The 23,441-nt window shown below is 45.8% G+C and overlaps 1 protein-coding gene across 1 annotated transcript in view; it reads left to right on the forward strand.

Moving 5' to 3' along the window:
* Positions 1 to 18,651, forward strand: part of LOC145359891 (pannexin-3-like) — a 62,614-nt gene extending 43,963 nt beyond the window's left edge. Inside the window, exons 4-5 of the mRNA XM_080214728.1 lie at positions 14,036 to 14,724; positions 17,861 to 18,651. Coding sequence (XP_080070854.1) covers positions 14,036 to 14,724; positions 17,861 to 17,925 — 754 coding nt within the window. The 3' untranslated portion in view covers positions 17,926 to 18,651. The remainder of the gene's footprint in view (positions 1 to 14,035; positions 14,725 to 17,860) is intronic.
* The last annotated feature ends 4,790 nt before the right edge of the window (positions 18,652 to 23,441 follow it).

Below are 23,441 nucleotides of genomic sequence, written 5' to 3' on the forward strand. Positions count from 1 at the left end.
ATATTGTCTACATACTGTAAGATTGTGCTCCCTTTTGAGAGCTCCAACTGTTCTAGAAGTTACTCATTGCTTGGTGACATATGGCCAGGCTATTATGGAATCTAGTCCATGTATATTGCTTATCGCCTACTGTGAAGAAAAACTTATCCTGTGAGTTAAAGTTCAAGGGGATGGACGAGAACTCGTTAGCTATATCTAATATTGTAAATACTTTGTGGGACAATGATACCAAAATTTGGCATTTGAACTCCAGGGCTGGAGTTTTCCCAGTGACACTAGGATTTGATGTCTTTCCCTGGTATGAAGGATTTAAATTGGTCAATGGATTATTTATTGTTCCTCCTCTCGTTACCGGAGCAAGGTTGCAGACCTTCTCCTCAGTATCAAAGTCGCCCCCGGGTGCTGAGTTTCATGGTCATACTGCTGGGGTAGGGAGGTAATGTCCCCCTGCAGTAGTCTTCTAACACTTGGTTTTGTTTCTCCAGTTCCCTTACTCTGAATTCTAATTCCTTAATCTTTTTTATCCTTACTCCACTTCTTAGTGGAAGTGACTACTTGTTCAATTAGTCCAGCTAACTGATGTATTAACAATACTGCTATTTTCTTTGTTTGGTTTCTCTTTTCTAACTGTCTAGTCTGTGATTCTGATGTTTTAATTCTCTCCTTGTCGTCAGCCCATTTTTTTTTACCCAAGACTGAGACCTGTTCAATTAATCTGGTTTAAACCTGTTTAATTAATTCAAACTAAGAGAATTCCAATTTTCTTAGTTCTGTCCTTTTTTTTCCAATCATTTCCATTGTTGATCTAGCGGGTGAAATGGATCCCACCCCTAGGTCACTCTTATCAGAGTCCGGTGATACCTATCAGGGGTGATCAGTGCCCTCCGTACCACCGCTTACACTCGTGAGCTTACACCTTTAAGCTCACACTATTAAGCCGGCTTTTCCTTCTACTCCGGCGATCACTCAGACAGATTCTTTCTTACTCACATCTGAACATCACATCCCAGGCATCCTTCTCTAGCTTTTACACCCACTTCAAACTCCTGAGCTTCGCGTAGGGGGCTACCCATCTTAACAACTGGTCTAAGGCTGGGTGTAAAAACAGATGCCTCCTTGTCTGTACGTGTTCAGCTCAGACCTCTCACACACTCTCACACTCTTTCATCACAGATGAGCACCTACTGTACTTTGATTCACTCCCTTAAATTCGGTAATCTATTCTGGAGCTCCGGTTGTGGCCATTCAACCGGACCCATAAACAGATCCCGGGTTTTGGCACCAATTGTTGTAGGTAAAGATACCTCTGAGACTAATTGTGAGTCAAAGTACAGGAGTTTATTTAATAAAAGCCTGATTCAGAAAATCCAAAATAAGATTTATTTTTATCACCTTTAAATATCCCCACTAAATTAAGACCCTTGTACATTCTTACAATTCTGGTACAATAAAACAAAACATTCCACAACAGCACACAACTGAATGTTATCACTTGGAGCACAGATGCACGAAGAAATACTGAAAGCATTCTAATGTGCAATCTACATGATTAATTATTTCTACAGCTCTGCCTTTGTAACCAACACAGGCAAGTACAAAATCAAATCTACTGTGTGCCTAAATGGTTAACTCTCCTTACAACTTTAAGATGCAATGTAATGCCATCTTTCCCACTTGGCAGAACTCAAATCTCTGTCCGATCCCTACGTAATTTATTAAACTTGAAGCAATTCACTTTGATTGGCTATACCTATTACATCACATGAGGCTCTCGATTACACAGTTACGCCCTCTCTCTCTCTCTCTCTCTCCCTCTGTACCATACAGAGTCAACCTGCTTGTCTCTTTTTAACCCTTTACTGATGGGTGCTCACTAGCCTCTAATAAATTTGACCATGTTTGATTCGGGTGCCTCATGTCGTGACAAATCCCTTTCTCCCTCAAACAGTCATATAGTCATGCACAATTCCAAATACATAACCGCTATTAGCGTTCTCCCCGCACCTCAGTAAAAGCCTATGTCAGGATTACCAGTTCCGCCACTTGTGCTGACATACTTCCCTCTACTCTTCCTGCTCGGACCAACTGTAGGTCCATTCATGGTGACCCATCCACAAACTCCAGTGCCTCTAGGGGCACCTCCCTTATTCTACTTTCCTCTGCTCCCTCATCTTGTACTAGGTGTTGCTGAACCTCCCCTGCAGCCACCAAATTAATAATATTGTCCAGTGGATTCTGGTTATCCACCAAAGGGGGGTAAGGTGGAGGTAAGTGGTTCAGAATGTCCCATGATGGCAGAGGGGCAGTGGGAGGATCTTTTTCTTTTTCCTTGTTTATTATATCCATGGGATATAATCGATATTCTCCTCCTCCTACCCAGCAACTTGCAATAGTCAATTTCTTTCTGGGACGCCGGCTGCTTCTGTCTCACATATATGTTAAGGGTCTGGCAGACCCAATCCTCATCCGAACCGTACTTTGGCCAGAAGACGGACAGACTTTGGATTGGTTCCTTTACCCAAACAAAACAACAATATTTAATCATAGTTTTCCTATCTTTATCCCTAGTACTAGTGTTATAATCTCAATCTTCCAACATCCGTCCCAAAGGACTTTCTGGAGGGATGTTCCCGGGGGACTTTGTCCTACTACCCCCACTTCCCATGGTTTACCTACCACGACCCGGTCGCCAAGGCAATACTTTTAAATACTACAATTTTCTTACCTTGGTCTGTACACGGAGTTGTCCGACCACGATGGTGTCTATCGTCTCCCCCTTACTCGTTCGGAACGACCGTCCTAGGATTCTCAACAGTCCGCTGGCGGAGGTGCCCACCGACAAGTACTTGGGACTGTTCAATGAGGAACGGGACACGTCTTCCCAGTCGTTGCCGGCGACCGTCCTACCAGGGCTGTTAGGATCCCGGACGAGCCCCCAATTGAAACGCAGCTCACAGTCAAACAATTTAGTCGAGTCAAGTTCCGAAGGAGCAAGATATTTTATTTAACGTTCTTGCAAGACCGGATGTCCAAAAGATAGGCACACCTTACATCGAGTTTAAGCAGGCTTTTTATACTATTTCTACAAGCATGTTAATCAATTACACAATACATTGTTCTCCCCTAATTGGTGGTCCCTGTCCCATTTATGTGTTGTCATTCCCCTATTGGCTTAAGGTACCCCTAGTTACAGGTTGTGCTGTATGTTGGCTCATGTCCCAAGCCCCTCTGCTCCCCTCTAACCATCTTTTTCTGTTATTGCAAGAGTGCATATTGTAGGGTTGTTTCAAAATCCTTACTTGATTAGTTCTCATGAGATTCATCTGTCTTATCAATGTTCCCCGGAGAACTGTTAACAAGTCCAGTTCAGACCGGCTGTATCCAGTCTTCTGCTAACTTAATCGCTGATGTCCCTACTATCTCAGTGACCTTTTATTCCCCTGTAGTTAGAAGGTATTCTCTGTTGCAATAACAACACATCTTGCTTACCATTTGTTTCACAACTTGGACATTTTACATTCCTACAAGATGTGGTGTACATATTTTACTTCACACTGCAAGTCTGGTGTTATCCCTACACTACAGGCAGTTTTCTTCACTGTCCTTGACTATAGTTCTGTCTAGCTTCAGCAACTTCCATACCCTGTATTAGTGATTAAAACCACAGTTGTTTCCATAATGTGGGTTGGCAATATGCCGAATCGTAGGTTTCTGTCCTGCTTAGTTTGTTCTTATGAGATAACGTTCATTCCCCTTCATCCTTGCCCCATCCTGTGTTGTTTAAACTATGTCTGTTTGCTGTTGTACAGTTACAAGATCCTAGCTCTATTTCTCAGTCAAATTTTATGTTTACCACATCTTATATTCATCTCTAACAACGGGAAGTCAGAGAGGCATAAGAAATAGAGGATTAAGATGATAGATTTAGCTGAGGAAAAATGGAAAGAGGTTGGACTCGTTTGGCCAAATGGCATGTTTCTATGCACTAGTTCTGAAAACTAAATGGTACAATTTTAAAGGGAGTAAAAGAACAGAGAGACCAGAAGCACTAGTTGTTAGCTATTTCAGGGAACCAGCACAGGTACATTGGGTTGAATTGCATGAATGATTTTATGATTCTGATCTCCAAGGCCAAGTAAAACTTCATGGTCCATGGGGTTTGCCCCACTGTCCGTTCTCACTCCCTCACATTCTCCTCCTTTAAGGAAGCCCAACAGACATAGTATGTGTCCATTCAGCTGGTGTAGCGTCTTCAACGATTCACAATGTATCTTAATGATTTTGAGGAAACTAAATGTAATATCTTCAAGTTTGCAGATGACAAAAAGCTGGGTGGGAGGGTGAGCTATGAGGAGGATGCAGTAATGTTTCAGTGTGATTGAAATTATTGTAATTGTGATTAATTACATGTTGAGTGAGTGGGCAAATGCATAACAGATATCGTATAATGTGGATAAATGTCAGGCTATCCACTTCAGTAACAAAAACAGGATAACATTATTAACTGAATGGCTATTGATTAAGAGAGGTGAATGTGCAACAAAACTTGGGTGTCCTTGTACACAAGTCACTGAAAGTAAACATGCAAGTGCAGCAGATGGTTAAGTAGGCAAATGGTATGTTGGCCTTCGTAGTGAGAGGATTTGAGTACAGCAGCAGGGGTGTCTTGCTGCAATCAATCAGGGCCTTGGTGAGACCACACCTGGAATATTGTGTGCCATTTTGGTCTCCTTATCTGAAAAAGGATGTTTTTGCTATGGAAACATTGCAGCTAGGATTTACCAGACCGATTCCTGGGATGGTGGGACTGATGTATGAGGAGAGATTGAGTCAGTTAGGATTATATTTGCTGGAGTTTAGAAGAATGAGATGGATCTTATTGAAACAAGGCTAGATAAGGATAGATGCAGGAAAGAAGTTCCCAATGGCATGGGAAGTCCAGAACTAGGATGTCACAGTCTAAGGATAGGGGGTAAACCATTTAGGGCTGAGATGAGGAGAATTTTCTTCATCCAGAGAGTGGTAAGCTTGTGAATTCCTCTACCACAGAGAGCAGTTGAGGCCAAAACATTGTATGTTTTCGAGGAGTTAGATATTGTTCTTGAGGATAAAGGGATCACAAGAATACAAGAAATAGAAGCAGGAGTAGGCCTCTATGCCCTTCAAGCTTGCCCTGACATTCAATAGGATCATGGCTGATATAAGCCGCCTCAACACATTTCTGTGCTAATCCCCTATAGCCCTCTATTTCTCAATCTATTAAGTATTTATATACCTCCACTTTAAATATTTCTAATGATCCAGCCTCCACTACCCTTTGAGACAGAGAATTCCAGGGATTCATCATAGAATCATGGAAATAGAAACCCTACAGTGCAGATAGAGGCCATTCAGCTCATTGAGTCTGCACCGACCACAATCCCACCCAGGCCCTACCGCCCACATCCCGACATATTTACCTGCTAATCCCTCTAACCTACACATCTCAGGACCGTTGGAGGGTAGCCGACGGGTCTCAACCCTCGGTGAGATAGGGAGTTACACATGTCCCAGCATGTGTAGACAGACTCTGGCAGATTGAGCAGACGAGACTAATGGAAGGTCCAACGGTCAAGGCAGCATGCAAGCATCATGGAACGCCAAGAGCAGGACAATACACAGAAGACGTCCTGGTCATCCACTGCGCCTAGCCCCATCTCCAGCCGTCTTGACTCTTGTCTTGCCACTGGGTCGAGATGGGAATTGGGAAGAGTGAGGTTGATGCTGTGCAACTCTTCCTCACTTTAATCCAAATCAAGCGCTAGTATTGACACCATCAACATCATCAGTGTCCTGTTCAACCCTTGAAGTCCTGTGGTGATCGGCGAGTGATGAAGCAGCAGGTGTGGATACACTGGGAGCTGTAGTCACGGACCTGCACACAGGCGGCTCAGATCTAATGGTCGTTTTCTGCTGACCGAAGCAGCAGTGAAACTTGGCGTCTACCTGGGCGGCCGAGCAGTCCTCTTCAGGAATGCACTGCTCACCGCCGTAGAATGAGGAAGGGGCTAGAAAAGGTGCCCCAAACATTGCCTGCTTCACTACACCCTGGCCAGTTTACCACGGCTGGCGGGGATCTCATCTTGCAGTCGAACAAACAAAATAAAACACAAAGTGACACTGCTCACCATTGGCACTTGGAATGTGCGCACGCTTTTGGACAACCCTACAGCAGACAGACCAGACAGAAAAACAGCCTTAGTTGCCAGGGAACTTGCAAGATACAACACTGCCGATGTAGTTCAGTTGACTGAAACTGGAGGTGGATACACTTTTTTCTGGAGCGGTCGCGGCAGCGATAAGCGTTGTGATGCTGGAGTTGGATTCGCCTTCAGGAGTCACCTTGTTCGGAAACTTGATAGTCGACCCAAGAGTGTGAATGACCGGCTTATGACATTACAGCTTCTGCTACAGAACAGGAGTCAAGCCACCCTGATCAGCGCCTATGCCCCCACAATGAACAGCCCAGACGAGATGAAAGACAAGTTCTATGAAGAACTAGACGCCCTACTATCAGCAGTGAGCAGTACCGACAAGCTGATCTTGCTTGGCGATTTCAATACAAGAGTAGGGTGTGACTCTGCAATCTGGCAGGGAGTCATTGGGAGGCATGGAGTGAGCAAGTGTAACAGTAACGGCCTACTCTTACTGAAGACCAATGCAGCACACGACCTCCTTATCACCAACACAACCTTCCGTCTGCCCACCCGTAACAAGACCTCCTGGATGCACCCCCACTCTGAGCATTGGCATCGTATCGACTATGTCATTGTCAGGAGAAAAGACAGGCAGGATGTCAGAGTGACCAAGGCCGTGTGTGGTGCTGACTACTGGACAGATCACAGGCTCATTGTCTCCAAAATGAGACTCCACATCAGACCCACAGGTGACCACAAGGAAGCAAGGTTATGAAAAGAATCAATGCAGCCGAGCTAAAGAACCCCAGCATAGCTTCAGCACTGGCTGAAGACTTAGAAATCAAGTTTGCTGACCCATACCTCGCAGGCAGTGCTGAGGACGACTGGGAATGCTTCGGGGATGCTGTCCATACATCTGCGCTGATGACGCTCGGGTCCTCCACCAGCAAGCAGCATGATTGGTTTGATGAGAATGATGAGGAGGTACAGGCTCTACTTGTTGAAAAGCACCATCTTCATTGGGCCTGTCAGAACGACCCATCTTCAGCTGCCAAGAAAAATGCTTTTACCAGTGCTCATAGGACAGTCCAGAATAAACAGCGTAAAATGCTCTACGGACCTCAATCTCTCAGGAGGTCCCCCCTCCTGAGTACAGATGGTACAACTCTCATTACAGAGAGGGCTCAGATCCTGCAGAGATGGGCTGAACACTTTGAAGCCACCCTCAACCGACTGTCATCTATTAACGATGAGGCAATAGACAGGATGCCCCAGATCGATATCAACAGCGCCATGGATGACCCACTGGTAATAGCTGAAGCCACAAAAGCTGTCAGCCAGCTATCCAGTGGCAAAGCCCCAGGGGCAGATGCCATACCCACAGAGATCTACAAAGCTGCTGGTCCTGCACTTATCGAGAAGCTCACCGAGTTGTTCCAGTCCTTTTGGAAGCAAGGATACATTCCTCAGGAACTTAAAGATGCTTCCATTGTACACCTCTACAAGAGGAAGGGCAATCGGCATGTATGCGACAACCACCGAGGAATCTCACTGCTCTCCATCACAGGAAAAACCCTCGCAAGAGTCCTGCTAAATCGTCTGGTCACTCATCTGGAACTGGGCCTGCTTCCAGAGTCACAGTGTGACTTCCGTAAAGGTCGTGGGACTATTGACGTAATTTTTGCTGCACGCCAACTTCAGGAGAAGTGTCAGAAGCAGAATCGCGAGCTCTACACAACCTTTGTTGACCTCGCGAAAGCCTTCGATACTGTAAGCCGACAAGGCCTGTGGAGGATCATGTCGAAGTTCAGCTTGCCCCCCCAAATTCATTCAGATGGTACGCCAGTTCCATGATGGCCAGAGTACTGGATGGCAGAGAATCCTCTGAGACATTCCCAATCACCAATGGCGTCAAACAGGGCTGTGTGCTCGCACCCACACTGTTCAGCATGATGTTTACTGCCATGCTGAATGATGCCTTCCAGGATAGCGTTGCTGGAATCAGCCTCAAGTACAGAGTGGATGGGAAGCTTTTCAACCTGAGGAGACTTCAAGCTATTACCAAAGTGATGGAAACTGTTCTGAGAGATTTTCTCTTTGCCGATGACTGCGCCCTGTATGCTGGCTCACAGCCAGAGATGCAAGTCAGTATGGACAAATTTTCCACGACATGTGACAACTTTGGACCCACCATCAACATTAAAAAGACCGAAGTCATGCACCAGTCTGTTTCTCATGCACCGTACACAGAACCCATAATCACAATCAAAGGGCAGAAACTACAGGCAGTGGACCAGTTTACTTATCTTGGCAGCACCCTCTCCCAAACAGTGACTATCAATGCAGAAGTTAACTGCACAATAGCAACGGCAAGTTCTGCTTTCAGTAGACTGCACTCCACTGTATGGGAACAACAAGGAATCAGCTCAGCAACAAAACTGAAGGTCTACAGCGCTGCAGTACTCACTACCCTGCCTGTAAAACATGGACTGTGTATTGAAGGCATGCAAGACAGCTCAATCATTTCCACATGACTTGCCTTCGCAGAATATTACGCATCAGATGGCAAGACAAAGTACCAGACACTGAAGTTCTCTCTAGAGCAAGTCTACCATAAGTCCACACACTACTGATGAGAGCGCAGACCCAGTGGGCAGGTCATGTCATCCGTATGCCAGACGAGCGCATACCCAAGCAGTTCCTTTTTGGGGAACTCTCTGCTGGAAGGCGCTCGCATGGAGGGCAGAAGAAATGTTTCAAAGACACACTCAAGGCCTCCCTGAAGTTGCCTGACACTGACATGACCACCTGGGAAACGCTGGCACAAAACTGCCCTACCTGGCGCTGCCTCATCCACAAAGGCTGTCAAGCTCACGAAGCAAGGTGTATTGCTGAAGCACAACTTAAGCGCGAGCTGCGCAAGTCCAGAGCCATTAGCGCAACAACTACAGTGTCTACACAAGTCTGTCCAATATGTGCCAGGACATTCTGTGCCTGAATTTGCCTGATCAGTCATCTTCAGACACACCGCAACCAGCCTCAAAATGACTAATGGTGTTGGGGTCCTCACTGATGACGATGGACGAACAACAATCCTCTTTAAGATCAGGGAACAAAAACTATTTGGAATATTTCAGGTGAGACCTCATCAACCCGCCACACAAAACTTTCCTATTTTTAAACTCCAACCCTTTTGCAATCAACGCCAAACTGCTATTTACTTTCTTAACTACTTCTTGGACCTGGTTATTAGCTCTTTGTGATGCATGCACTAATATGCCTAAATCCCTCTGTACTTCAATCACCTGCAGTCTCCATTTAGATAATATTCTGCTTTTTGATTCCTCCGTCAAAAGGATATAAGGGGAAGGCGGGGTTACTGAGTTGGATGATTTACCATGATCATAGTGAATGGCAGGGAAGGTTTGTAAGACCAAATGTTCTATTCCCGCCCTTATTTTCTCTGTTTCAATGATCTATTCCCTAGCCTAGTATCTTAGTTCACTGCAGCGAGCTCAGTTTTCAAGCCCACAGTTTTGACCTTAAACAGTTTAAAGTACTAGGCTTAGACCCACCCTTTTCCTTTTCAAGCTGGATGTAAAATTCAATCATATTGAGGTTGTTGCTACAGAGGGGAGCCTTTATTCTGAGGTAATTAATTAATCCTGTTACATTATACAACACCAAGTCTAATAAAGCCTACTCTCTGGTTAGTTCTGCAACATGCTGCTCTGAAAAACCTTCTCAAAAGCTTTCTATGCATTTCACATTCAGGCTAACGCTGCTGATCTGATTTATATATGTAAATTAAAGTAACTCTAGATAATTGCCATCCCATTTTCACAAGCCTCCAATATTTCTTCTTGGCTAGTTTGTCCTCCATTATGGTTACTATTAAGGGGCCTGTCGACCATTCCCACTCATGACTTCTTTCCCTACTATTCCTCATGTCCACTCAAACCGATTCCACATCTTGATCACCTGAACGAAGATTATCTCTTACTATTGCACAATGCCCTTCTTGATCAACAACACTACCCTATTTCATTTACCTAGCTTTCTAACCTTCCTGAAGGTCACATACCCCTCAACATTCAGGAGTCAAGCCTTGTCATTCTGCAGCCAAGTCTCCTTAATGGTTATCCAAATTAAAGTGGTAAGATGAGAGTGATTGCTGACACTAAGGAAGCATTTGACTGAGCATCAAATTCCCCATCAAATAGCAAAAATGAAGTCAATTGCAATTAGCAGAAAAACTCTCCATCGACTGGAATTATACCTGATACAAGGGAAGATGGTTGTGGTTGTTTAAGGTTAGTTATCTCAGCTCCAGAAAATCACTATATGAGTTTCTCAGGGTACTGTCCAAGGCCAAAACATCTTTAGCTGCTTCTTCAATGACCTTCTTTCCATCATAAGGTCAGAAGTGGAAATGTTTGCTGAAGTACAGCACCGTTCGCAACTCCTCAGACACTGGAGTAGTTCATGTCCAAATGCAACAAGACCTGAACAATAATCAGGCTTGGAATGATGAGTGGCAAATAACATTTGTGCCACATCGCTAACAAGAGAAAATCTAACCATCATCCCTTGACATTCAATGACATTACCATCACTGAATCCCCTACTATCAATGTCTGGGGGTTAGCATTGACCAGAAACTGAACGGACCAGCCATATAATTACTCTGGCTATAAGAGCAGATCAGTGGCTAGAAATTCTGCAGAAGGAATTCACCTTCTGACTTCCCAAAGCCTGTCCACCATCTACAAGGCACAAGTCAGGAGTGGGAGGGAATATGCTTCACTTGTCTCGAGGCTCTAACAGGCAAGAAGGTCAATACCATCCAGGACAAAGCAGCTACTTGAATGGCACCCCATCCACCACCTGAAACACTCATTCACTCCACCACTGATGCACTGTACTAAGTGCACTGTAGCAATTTTCAGCACCTTTCAAACCTGCGTACCTTACTACCTGGAAGGACAAGGGCAGCAGATGCATGGGAACACCATCATCTACAAGTTCCACACACTATCCTGGCTTAGAGCTATATTGCTGTTCTTCTTCTGCTGGTGGGTCAAAATTCTGGAATTTCCTTCCTAACAGCAATGTAGATGCACCACATGGACTACAGTGTTCAAGGAGGCAGCTCACTACCACCTTTTCAAAACTAATTAGGAATGCACAATAAATGTTGGCCTAGCCTGCAAACAAAGTAATTAAAACTCAGCAGGTCAGGCAGCATCTCATAGGGTCATAGAGTCATAGAGGTTTACATCATGGAAACAGGCCCTTCGGCCCAACTTGTCCATGCTGCCCAATTTTTATTTAAACCCCTAAGCTAATGGGCGGCACGGTAGCACAGTGGTTAGCACTGCTACTTCATAGCTCCAGGGTCCTAGGTTCAATTCCCAGCTCAGGTCACTGTCTGTGTGGAGTTTGCACATTCTTCTCAAGTCTACGTGGGTTTCCTCCTGGGTTCTCCAGTTTCCTCCCACAGTCCAAAGATGTGTGGGTTAGGTTGATTGGCTATGCTAAGAAATTGCCCCTTGGTGTCCAGGGATGCGTAGGTTAGAGGGATTAGTGGGTATAATATGTAGGGATATGGGGGTAGGGCCTGTGGGGGGGGGATTGTGTTCGATGCAGACTCGATGGGCCGAAGGGCCTGCATTGTGGGATTCTATTCTATTCTAACCCCAACTGCCCGCATTTGGCCCATATCCCTCTATACCCATTGCTCCCATGTAACTATCTAAATGCTTTTTAAAAGACAAAATTGTACCTGCCTCTATACTACCTCTGGTACTTTGTTCCAGACACTCAACACCCAGTGTGAAAAAATTGCCCCTCTGGACACTTTTGTATCTCTCCCCTCTCACCTTAAACCTATGCCCTCTAGTTTTAGACTCCCCTACCTTTGGAAAAAGATATTGCCTATCCAGCTGATCTGTGCCCTTCATTATTTTATAGACCTCTATAAGATCAACCCTCAACCTCCTATACTCCAGAGAAAAAGGTCCTAGTCTATCCAGCCTCTCCTTATAACTCAAACCACCAAGTCTTGGTAGCATCCTAGTAAATCTTTTCTGCACTCTTTCTAGTTTAATAATATCCTTTCTATAATATCTGTGGGAGAAACAGTTACTCTTTACACATCTTCCAGTTATCCGATCATCAGAGAGAAGTACCCCCAAGATGTGTTTTTGGATCCAACAGAAGTCTCAACACAAGGACTCCACAGGAACTGCCTGGGGAATCTCAATTCCTGGTGGGAAATACTCCTGCACCCTGGGGCCCATCAAAACAATCTCCAACTCTGAGTTAGAGTTGGATTCTTCAGACAGTTCTGAATTGCTTACCTGGATAGTTACCCAGATATTATTAAACAGAAAAATCCTTGACTAACTCTTGGGCAACTTTACAAATCACCACCAACAACTCACATTGATGCCTGATTCAACCTGACTATCTCCCACTACATAATTCCCAGACTCTACTATCCGACTCAGCCCTCGACTCTCCTCTGACCACCCCCAACTCATCTCCCCAACAACCTGGCTGCCTCCTGATCTGTATCGCTATCTGACCTGATTGGCACCTCCACTTGATCCCTCATGATCCTCATAGAATCCCTACAGTACAGAAGACGACCATTCTGCCAATTGAGTCTACACCAACCACAATCCCACCCAGGCTCCATTCCTGTAACTCCACATATTTACTCTGCTAATTCCCTGACATTAGGGTCAATTCAGCATGGCCAGTCAACCTAACCCGCACATCTTTGGACTGTGGGAGGAAACCGGAACACCCAGAAGGAACCCATGCAGACATGGAAAGAATGTGCAAACTCCACACAGACAGTGACCCGAGGCTAGAATTGAACCTGGATCCCTGGTGCTGTGAGGCAGCAGTGTTGACCACTGTGCCATCCGACCTCCAACCTGATCTGACCAGCCCTCCTGACCCAGCAACCTGATCCAGCCTATTCCCCATTACCAACCTCACCCTACCCAGCTGCCACCATATCAATTAATCAACTTACTGTACCCACATATTACTCACTTACACATCTATGCACTCAGCCATTCACTCACACATTCAGGCTTGGGGATCTTTAACCACTTACCAGAATATTGAAGCTGTACAAAGTGGGCATGACCTTTCACTTTGTTGCTCTCTCTATGGATTCCTGCACTGAGGAAGTTCTTCTGCATCATGAATCATAGGTTATAGCCTTTTCCTTTGTGCATGTAAGAGGGTACTTTTCTGTCAGATCGGTGTTGGACACAGGGGTTATGAATCTGCGTCATTTTTCAGATTGATGATCTTTCATCAAATCCTTCATGGTGACAGTCCTGCTACTTACCTTCTGTGCCACATCCAGCCATGCCTGTCATTTTTTTTTGCTGGTAATAGTTTATATTATCTATTGATGGGAAACAGTGCCACCTCTGAGCCCTTGGCAATCAAGCTGAATATCCAAGGACAACACACTGAACTGGGGTGCAGTTGTTTGCTTTTTCCACTGACATATTAATGGTTTTTCAATTTTAAACAGCATTGTTACAATCTCTAAATCTCCTCCTCCATTTCACCAGTCAGAACTGGGCCACAAAATAATCAAAGTGGAATTACATCATGGGGGTCCATGTTACATCCAGTAATACTCAACAGAAACACTAAACCGGCAATAAAGTGAAAATCAGGCCTCCATGTCAAAACAAAATACTACCATTGTTACAAAAAAATCAACATTCCATTAAATCTTTCTGTCCTGTAGTACTTGTGCAAGTGGAACGTATCAGTTGTTGTTTTTCATAAACAGTCACTTTGTGTTTGCTTTCTGTTGAAAGGGCTCGAAGGGAGAAGTTATTTGAATTCCCTCTCCTACAGCGTTACCTGGCCTGCAAGAGTCGCTCCCATTATTTTGTCTGCATGTACTACATGAGGCAGCTGCTTCTCCTGGTGTTCATTGCTGTTGCCTGCCTCTACCTCGTCTATTGCCATTTTCCAGCATTTTTCCATGATGAATTCAGTTGTTCCATTAAGTCTGGACTCCTGGCTAATGACCCTGACATCCCACCTGTGATTCAGTGTAAACTGACCTCAGTAACTATATTCAAGATGATTAGTGTGGTTAACGGTGCTGTTTACCTCCTCTTAGCTCCAATGATTGTTTACACTCTGCTGCAGCTTTGTTACTGGGATAAACAATTTTTGGCCGTATATGAGATGCTTCCTGCATTTGACCTGGTCAGTAGGAAGATGCTGGGCTGTGCCCTGAATGACCTCAACATCATTCTCCATTTCCTTCGTGCAAACATCAATCAGCTGGAGTCATTCAATCGGCTGGCAGTCTTGTGCATTGTAAAGGATGTGAGTGCAGGGGGGAAAGGATACACCCTCGTGGATATGATGACGCTGCTTGTTGGATTGGAAAATTACACAAATGAAGGTGGAAACTGTGCCAACACAAGAGAAAATGGAGCAATCGCGCTGCATCATCGGGGATACTTCGGTCCTCAACGAGAAGGGCAGCAGGGTAAGGCAGCAACATTACAATAAAGTTACTTAAAATTTGATACCAACTCCTAAATGCATAACATAACACCAACAAAGCAAAGAATAACAGGGTTTTTTTAAAATTAATCAGGGAGCGTGGAAGTGGCAGGCATTGCCAGTATTTATCACCTGACCCTAAAAGTCCACAAGATCGTGATGAGTTGCTTTCTTAAACTGCTGTGGCACATCCTGTTAGTTTTCTGGGGATGTTTAAACTTCTCTGTAATACTCCCAGGAAAGGCAGTAAAGTTCCAAGTCAAGATGTTAGGGAGCCTGTAGCTGATGAATTTATCATCTACCTGCTGCACTTACCCTCCTAGGTAGTAGATGTCGTAGGTTGGAATGTGCTGTCCATAGAACCATAGAACATTACAGCACAGAAACAAGCCTTTCGGCCCTTCTTGGCTATGCTGAACCATTTTTCTGCCTAGTCCCACTGACCTGCACTTGGACCTTATCCTTCCACACTCCTTATCCATCCATGTACCTGTTCAAATTTTCTTAAATGTTAAAAGTGAGCCCGCACTTAACACTTCATCCAGTAGCTCATTCCACATTCCCACCACTGTGTAAAGAAGCCCCCTCTAATATTCCCTTTAAACTTTTCCCCCTTTAACCTTAACCCATGCCCTCTGGTTTTTTTCTCCCCTAGCCCCAGTGGAAAAAGCCTGCTTTGCATTCACTCTATCTATACCCATCAAAATATTATACACCTCTATCAAATCTCCCCTCATTCTTCTACGCTCCAGGGAATAAAGCCCTAACATATTCAAGCTTTCTGTCAATGAAGCCTTTTTAAGTTTTTGTAGTGTACCTTTTAATTGTGCATACAGCTGCTTGGGTGCAGTGATGCTGGAGGGAATGAATGTTTAATGAAAAGATTAAAGCTAATGGACAGCCTCCTGCTGCAAAGTGCCACATAGAATAGCATCCCTACAGCACAGAAGGAGGCAATTTGGCCCATTGAGTCTGCACCGACAACAATCCCATCCTGGACCCTATCCCCACAACCCCACATATTTACCCTGCTAATCCCTCTAACATCCCAGGACACAAAGGGACAATTTAGCATTGCCAATCCACCTAACTTGCACATCTTTGGAGTGTGGGAGGGAACCAGAGCACCTGGAGAAAACCCTTGCAGACACAGGGAGAATGTGCATACTCCACACAGTTACCCAGGCCTCATTTGAACCAAGGTCCCTGGCACTGAGGCAGCAGTGCTAATTGCTATGCCACCACGCCAACCTACATGGTCAGCATTCTGGTTGTCTTTCCCAATAGTCCTTATCCTTACTTTCACACTATGCTTATTGGATTGAATCAGTATCTGGGGATCCTCATTCTCTTTCACACCCAAGTGCCTTTCATCCTGCACCCTTTTAGTCACATCAACACCATTCTGATCCTGTAAGAAGTCTCACAACACCAGGTTAAAGTCCAATAGGTTTATTTAGTAGCACAAGCTTTCAGAGGACCCTTCTGGTCCTGCACTGAGGACTGGAGCAAACTGTCTAGATACCTCTACATGTCACAGTACCTACAACTTGAACTGCACCATTGTTATTACAGCAGCACAGTGGTTCGCACTGCTGCCTCACAGTGCCAAGGACCTGGGTTCGATTCCCGGCTTATGTCACTGTCTGTGTGGAGTTTGCATGTTCTCCCCATGTCTGCATGGGTTTCCTCCAGGTGCTCCAGTTTCCTCCCACAGTCCGAAAGCTCAATGCATCTGGGCCAGAAGGATTCAAAATAGAGAAAGCTACAGCAGAAATATTCACACAAGACAGTCTCACTATCCTCAAACTGTTAACAGCTTCATGGCTATTCAACCACTGAAAAAAACGCTAACCACTAAAAGCATTGAACAACAAATTAATTATTTACACTAATCACCAAAAGTCCAAATCAATAACCCAAAGATATATCTGTAACTTACCCACTCCACACCCTATTCTGATGACGACAGCATATTTTCAGTTTTGTTCTGTCCAAGGTCGTAACTATTCCCAAAAGCCCCATCTGTCGGGCCTCACACTCTGTTTAGATCTGCCTGATCTAACTTGCTCATTCTTAGGTAAACAGAAAAAGATCAAATCTGAACATCTGGAAAGAAAAACAAAAAATTGGAAGAACGTACTCCTCGGATCAATAATATTTCTTAAATAGAAAAAGAATTTGGTGCAGCTTCTTCATTGGGTCTAATAAACATGCATCAAATTTTAGAATGTGAATCGTGATTATAAAGCCTGGATTCTGCATCGATACAGAATCCGATCAAGTCCTATGGAAACTTCCAAATGTTTTATAACCATTTACTTTTGAAGGTCAGTCAGTTGTTTCACAGGCAAACAATTCAGTTAATTTGCACACATCATGATCCTCAAAATAGATGAGGCAAACATCCAGTTAAGTTACTGGACCAACTGATGGGCAACATGACAGCTCAGTGCCAGTGTTTGCTGTGCAGACACATGGACCTGGGTTGGATCTCCGACTTGGGTCAGTGCCTGTGGGAGTTTGCACATTCTCCCCGTGCTTGTGTGGGTTTTCCCCGGGTGCACCGGTTTCCTCCCACACCCCAAAAATGTGTTTTTAGGCTGATTGGTGTTAACAAATTGTCCCTAAATTAGACCTCCCCAAATCTGGCGGAGGGAAAAGTCATAGGTAGAAGAAGGTAGATGAGGCACTCACCGAATGTTAAAATGGTGGTGCGGGCTTGTTGGGCCAAAGGGCCTGGGTCCTGCGCTGTGTTGTTCTTTGTAACATATTTTTGCCAGCAATGCTTGAGAGGTGAATTTCCTCAAGTGATAAGGTCATCTTGTTGCTCCTCCTTCTTATAGACTATAGATTATAGGCCCTGGGGTCTATAATCCACATTAGAAAGCAGATCGAGCCACACTCTGAACATCTCATCAAAAGTTCAGCTCCGTCAGAAATGTTGCATTTTCTCAGAGCTGCACTGCAATATCAACATCGACTCTGTGATTTTGGGCTTAAAGTTCTAGTGAGGGATTAAAACACACAGCAGAGAAAATGAAACAAACTGGAAAACCTTTAAATGTATTTATTTACAGAACATATATTCATAAACCATCTTTTTGATTATAATCCAGGTCGGTTTCAAACAAGGGAAGCTACAGATTGGACCTGTGCAAACTCCCAGAGCTCAAGCTGCTGAGACCACAACAGCAGCAGCAACTGCATCGATTGGACACTGCAATTTACCACATTAGGCCTCAGAAATGTATTTGTAATAAAACTATTAAATCCCATTCATAGAATGTGTGTTTAAATGATTATTGTAAGTATTATACAGGGTAAATTGTACATATTACTTGTTCTTATGAAACAAAGGTTTTATTCTGTTCTTATGGCATGAGATGCACCTGTTTCCTACCTTGAGGTTGAATGTGTACTATATGTTATAAAGGTACATTGTGTATACTTCCTGTGCTATAACATTTTAATGTTTATTTGCCCTAAAGCATGAACTGGGACATGCATATTACCTGTACCATGACACAATGTGTAAGTGGTCATATGACTACAAGGAATGTGAATATTTCCTGTATGATGGGTTAGGAAATGCACACTACCTGTTGTAGGAGGTCCAAATTCCTTGTATCATGCGGGAGATGTATGTATCATCTGTACCACAGACTGGGATTTATATAACTTGTACAATGTGGTGGAGTGTTAACGTTACTTGCACCACAGGATAAAATGTGCGTATCAACAGTACCACATGCCAACAGCATGGAAGATGATGACCATTTGGGATGAGATATACTGGGATCTGCCTCAGCAATCTGCTCGGTAGTAAAATCAGAGCATTAGCCATGGCCAGCAACCCTTGAATAATGGAGACTGTTATCTGAAGATATAAAACCTGCAAACGGAAAGAGATTGCATATTCATTCTACTGTGGTGACGTTGTATATTACCTAAGTATCTCTGCTACGAAGTAACTATAGTAAAAAGTCTGACAACACCAGGTTTTAGTCCAACCGATTTATTTGATAGTAAACTCACAAGCTTTCAAGGTTTCCCTCTTCATCAGGTGAATGGAGAGTTCTGGCCTCTGACAGAGCATATAAAGCACAGACAGTTTAGAGATTACTGATTAGAATGCGAATCTTTACACCTAACCTGCTGTTCATGTCCTAAAGTGGCTGACAATGTGTGTGGAAGGAGCACTGATCACAGGTTAAAGAGATGTGTATTGTCTCCAGACAGCACAGTGAGTGAGGTTTTGCAAACCCAGGCAAGTCACGGGGGTTACAGATAGTGCGACATGAACCCAAGATCCCTGTTGAGACCGTCCTCATGTGTGTGGAACTTGGCTATCAGTCTCCACTCAGCGACTCTGCGCTGTCGCGTGTCGTGAAGGCCGCCTTGGAGAACGCTTATCCGAAGGTCAGAGGCTGAATGCCCGTGACCACTGAAGTATTCGCCAACAGGAAGGGAACAGTCTTGCCTGGTGATTGTCGAGCGATGTTCATTCATCCGTTGTCGTAGCGTCTGCATGGTCGCCCCAGTGTACCATGCTTCGGGACATCCTTTCTTGCAACGTATCAGGTAGACAATGTTGGCCGAGTTGCAAGAGTATTTACCGTGTACCTGGTGGATGGTATTCTCACGTGTGATGTTGGTATCCATGTCGATGATCCGGCATGTCTTGCAGAGGTGATGAAGACGAACATCTCACCAGGGCCATCCCCACAGCTCCACTTCTTGCCTTCAGACAACCACACAACCTCAAACAGGCCATTGTTCACAGCAAACTACCCAGTCTTCAGGAGAACAGTGACCACAACACCACACAACCTTGCCACAGCAACCTCTGCAAGACATGCCGGATCATCGACATGGATACCATCATCAAACGTGAGAATACCATCCACCAGGTACACGGTAAATACTCTTGCAACTCGGCCAACATTGTCTACCTGATACATTGCAAGAAAGGATGTCCCGAAGCATGGTACATTGGGGAGACCATGCAGACGCTATGACAACAGATGAATGAACATCGCTCGACAATCACCAGGCAAGACTGTTTCCTTCCTGTTGGCGAACACTTCAGCGGTCACGGGCATTCAGCCTCTGACCTTCGGGTAAGCGTTCTCCAAGGCGGCCTTCACGACACACGACAGCGCAGAGTCACTGAGCAAAGACTGATAGCCAAGTTCCACACATGTGAGGACGGTCTCAACAGGGATCTTGGGTTCATGTCACACTATCTGTAACCCCCGTGACTTGCCTGGGTTTGCAAAACCTCACTCACTGTGCTGTCTGGAGACAATACATATCTCTTTAACCTGTGATCAGTGCTCCTTCCACACACATTGTCAGCCACTTCAGGACTTGAACAGCAGGTTAGGTGTAAAGATTCGCATTCTAATCAGTAATCTCTAAACTGTCTGTGCTTTATATGCTCTGTCTGAGGCCAGAACTCTCCATTCACCTGACGAAGAGGGAAACCTCGAAAGCTTGTGAGTTTACTATCAAATAAATTGGTTGGACTAAAACCTGGTGTTGTCAGACTTTTTACTGTGTTTACCCCAGTCCAACGGCGGCACATCCACATCATGACGACGTAACTATTACACAGAGAACCATAGGAGACGCAGGAAATTTAAACAAAGTAGCAGCAGCAGTTTAGCAGAGTGTATAAAACAAACAAGGAATTTGAAAAAGCAATCTCACATTAAGTGTGGAAGAAGATGTCAGATCACGAGGTGTGCGGGAAAGCTAATTATACTAACTATTTAATTTAAGACTTTGGCTACATGGAGGCAGGAATGGAGGTGATGGCTGGGCCTGTGTTGGCCAGCTCTCTGACACAGCTCTCTCTCTACTAGTTGTGGGTGGCAGGTTAGATAAGTGATTGATAGATTGGCAGCAGGGAAGTAATTAAGGTTAAACAACTAATGTCAACTTACAAGTAGGCTTGTACTCGTTAGAGTTTAGAAGAATGAGGGGAGATCTCATTGAGACGTATAAGATGATGAATGGGATGGATAGGATAGAGGTGGAGAGACTCTTCCCGCTCAAAAAAGACAGTAGGACTAGGGGGCACAGCCTCAAGATAAAGGGGAGGCGGTTTAGAACGGAGTTGAGGAGGAACTTCTTCACTCAAAGGGTGGTGAATCTCTGGAATTCTCTGCCCGTTGAAGTGGTGGAGGCTGCCTCGCTAAATATTTTTAAGAAGCGGGTTGATGGGTTTTTGATAAGAGAGGGGATTAAGGGTTATGGGGAGAGGGCGGGAAAGTGGAACTGAGCCACGACAGATCAGCCATGATCTTATTGAATGGCGGGGCAGGCTCGAAGGGCTAGATGGCCTACTCCTGCTCCTATTTCTTATGTTCTTATGTTCTTATTAGTCTGTCGTTTCCAATTTTAACAATGGCTCACAGGATGCACAGAGGCTCAGAGTCTCATCATCTCAAAAGAGGCAAGATCTCAGTTGCAGTAATGTTGTGGAGAGAATTTACAACCTTATCGTGAAGCCATCTGTCTTTAAGAAGCAATACCATTAAGTTGAGGAACTGCAGAGAGTGGGACCAAAGTGAAGTGCAGTTAGTGGGATGATATCTCCCAGGTATGTAGCAGTAAAGGGAGGCAGAAAAAGATCGAGAGGCTCATCACAGTGGACCCTTCATCTGGCGATGGGCTCAATGCTTCCAAGCTTTAAATCTCCCAGATGGGAGGACAGTGGCATGCTGATGATAGGAGCACCATAGGTTGAGGAAATCATTGGATGTGGATGTGGATGAAGGGAATGTTATGGAGACAAGAGGGTAGCCCCACGGGCACCGAAAGTGCTCCTGAGCTCAAAGCGTATACTGGCAGAAATTCAGCTTCCTGGAGATGTCAAGGCAGCAATGGCTGTGAAGAACCAAAGAACACTACGGCACAGGAACAGGCCTTTTGGCCCTTCTTGGCTGTATCAAACCATTTTTCTGCCTAGTTCCACTGACCTGCACCCAGGCCATATCCCTTCACACCCCTCTCATCCATGTACCTGTCCAAATTTTTCTTAAATGTTAAAAGTGAGCCCGCATTTACCACTTCATCTGGCAGCTCGTTCCACACTCCCACCACTGTGTGAAGAAGCTTCCCGCAACCAGAGATCCATCTGAACCCCCCACCCAACCAAAGATCCATCTGAGTGCCCCCAACCAGAGATCCATCTGAGCCCGCCCCCCTGTCCCCAACCAGAGATCCATCTGAGCCCGCCCCCCTGTCCCCAACCAGAGATCCATCTGAGCCCGCCCCCCTGTCCCCAACCAGAGATCCATCTGAGCCCGCCCCCCTGTCCCCAACCAGAGATCCATCTGAGCCCGCCCCCCTCTTCCCAACCAGAGATCCATCTGAGCCCGCCCCCCTGTCCCCAACCAGAGATCCATCTGAGCCCGCCCCCCTGTCCCCAACCAGAGATCCATCTGAGCCCGCCCCCCTCTTCCCAACCAGAGATCCATCTGAGCCCGCCCCCCTGTCCCCAACCAGCGATCCATCTGAGCCCGCCCCCCTGTCCCCAACCAGCGATCCATCTGAGCCTGTCCCCCTTGTCCCCAACCAGAGATCCATCTGAGCCCGCCCCCCTGTCCCCAACCAGAGATCCATCTGAGCCCGCCCCCCTGTCCCCAACCAGAGATCCATCTGAGCCCGCCCCCCTGTCCCCAACCAGAGATCCATCTGAGCCCGCCCCCCTGTCCCCAACCAGAGATCCATCTGAGCCCGCCCCCCTGTCCCCAACCAGCGATCCATCTGAGCCTGTCCCCCTTGTCCCCAACCAGAGATCCATCTGAGCCCGCCCCCCTGTCCCCAACCAGAGATCCATCTGAGCCCGCCCCCCTGTCCCCAACCAGAGATCCATCTGAGCCCGCCCCCCTGTCCCCAACCAGAGATCCATCTGAGCCCGCCCCCCTGTCCCCAACCAGAGATCCATCTGAGCCCGCCCCCCTGTCCCCAACCAGAGATCCATCTGAGCCCGCCCCCCTGTCCCCAACCAGCGATCCATCTGAGCCCGCCCCCCTCTTCCCAACCAGAGATCCATCTGAGCCCGCCCCCCTGTCCCCAACCAGCGATCCATCTGAGCCTGTCCCCCCTGTCCCCAACCAGAGAAAACACAGTAAAAAGTCTGACAACACCAGGTTTTAGTCCAACCGATTTATTTGATAGTAAAATCACAAGCTTTCGAGGGGACTCCCTCTTCGTCAGGTGAATGGAGAGTTCTGGCCTCGGACAGAGCATATAAAGCACAGACAGCCCAACCAGAGATCCGCCTGAACCTGTCCCCCCCTCCCCAACCAGAGATCCATCTGAGCCCGTCCCCAACCAGAGATCCATCTGAGCCCGTCCCCAACCAGAGATCCATCTGAACCTGCCCCCCGTTCCCAACCAGAGATCCATCTGAGCCTGTCCCCCCTGTTCCCAACCAGAGATCCATCTGAGCCTGTCCCCCCTGTTCCCAACCAGAGATCCATCTGAGCCCGCCCCCTGTTCCCAACCAGAGATCCATCTGAACCTGTCCCCCCTGTTCCCAACCAGAGATCCATCTGAGCCTGTCCCCCTGTCCCCAGTAAAAAGTCTGACAACACCAGGTTTTAAAAAACCTGGTGTTGTCAGACTTTTTACTGTGTTTACGCCAGTCCAATGCCGGCATACCCACATCATGACCCCTGTCCC

Source organism: Carcharhinus amblyrhynchos, chromosome 29 (genome assembly GCF_965287045.1).
Source record: "Carcharhinus amblyrhynchos chromosome 29, sCarAmb.v2.hapA, whole genome shotgun sequence".
Classification (NCBI taxonomy): domain Eukaryota; kingdom Metazoa; phylum Chordata; class Chondrichthyes; order Carcharhiniformes; family Carcharhinidae; genus Carcharhinus; species Carcharhinus amblyrhynchos.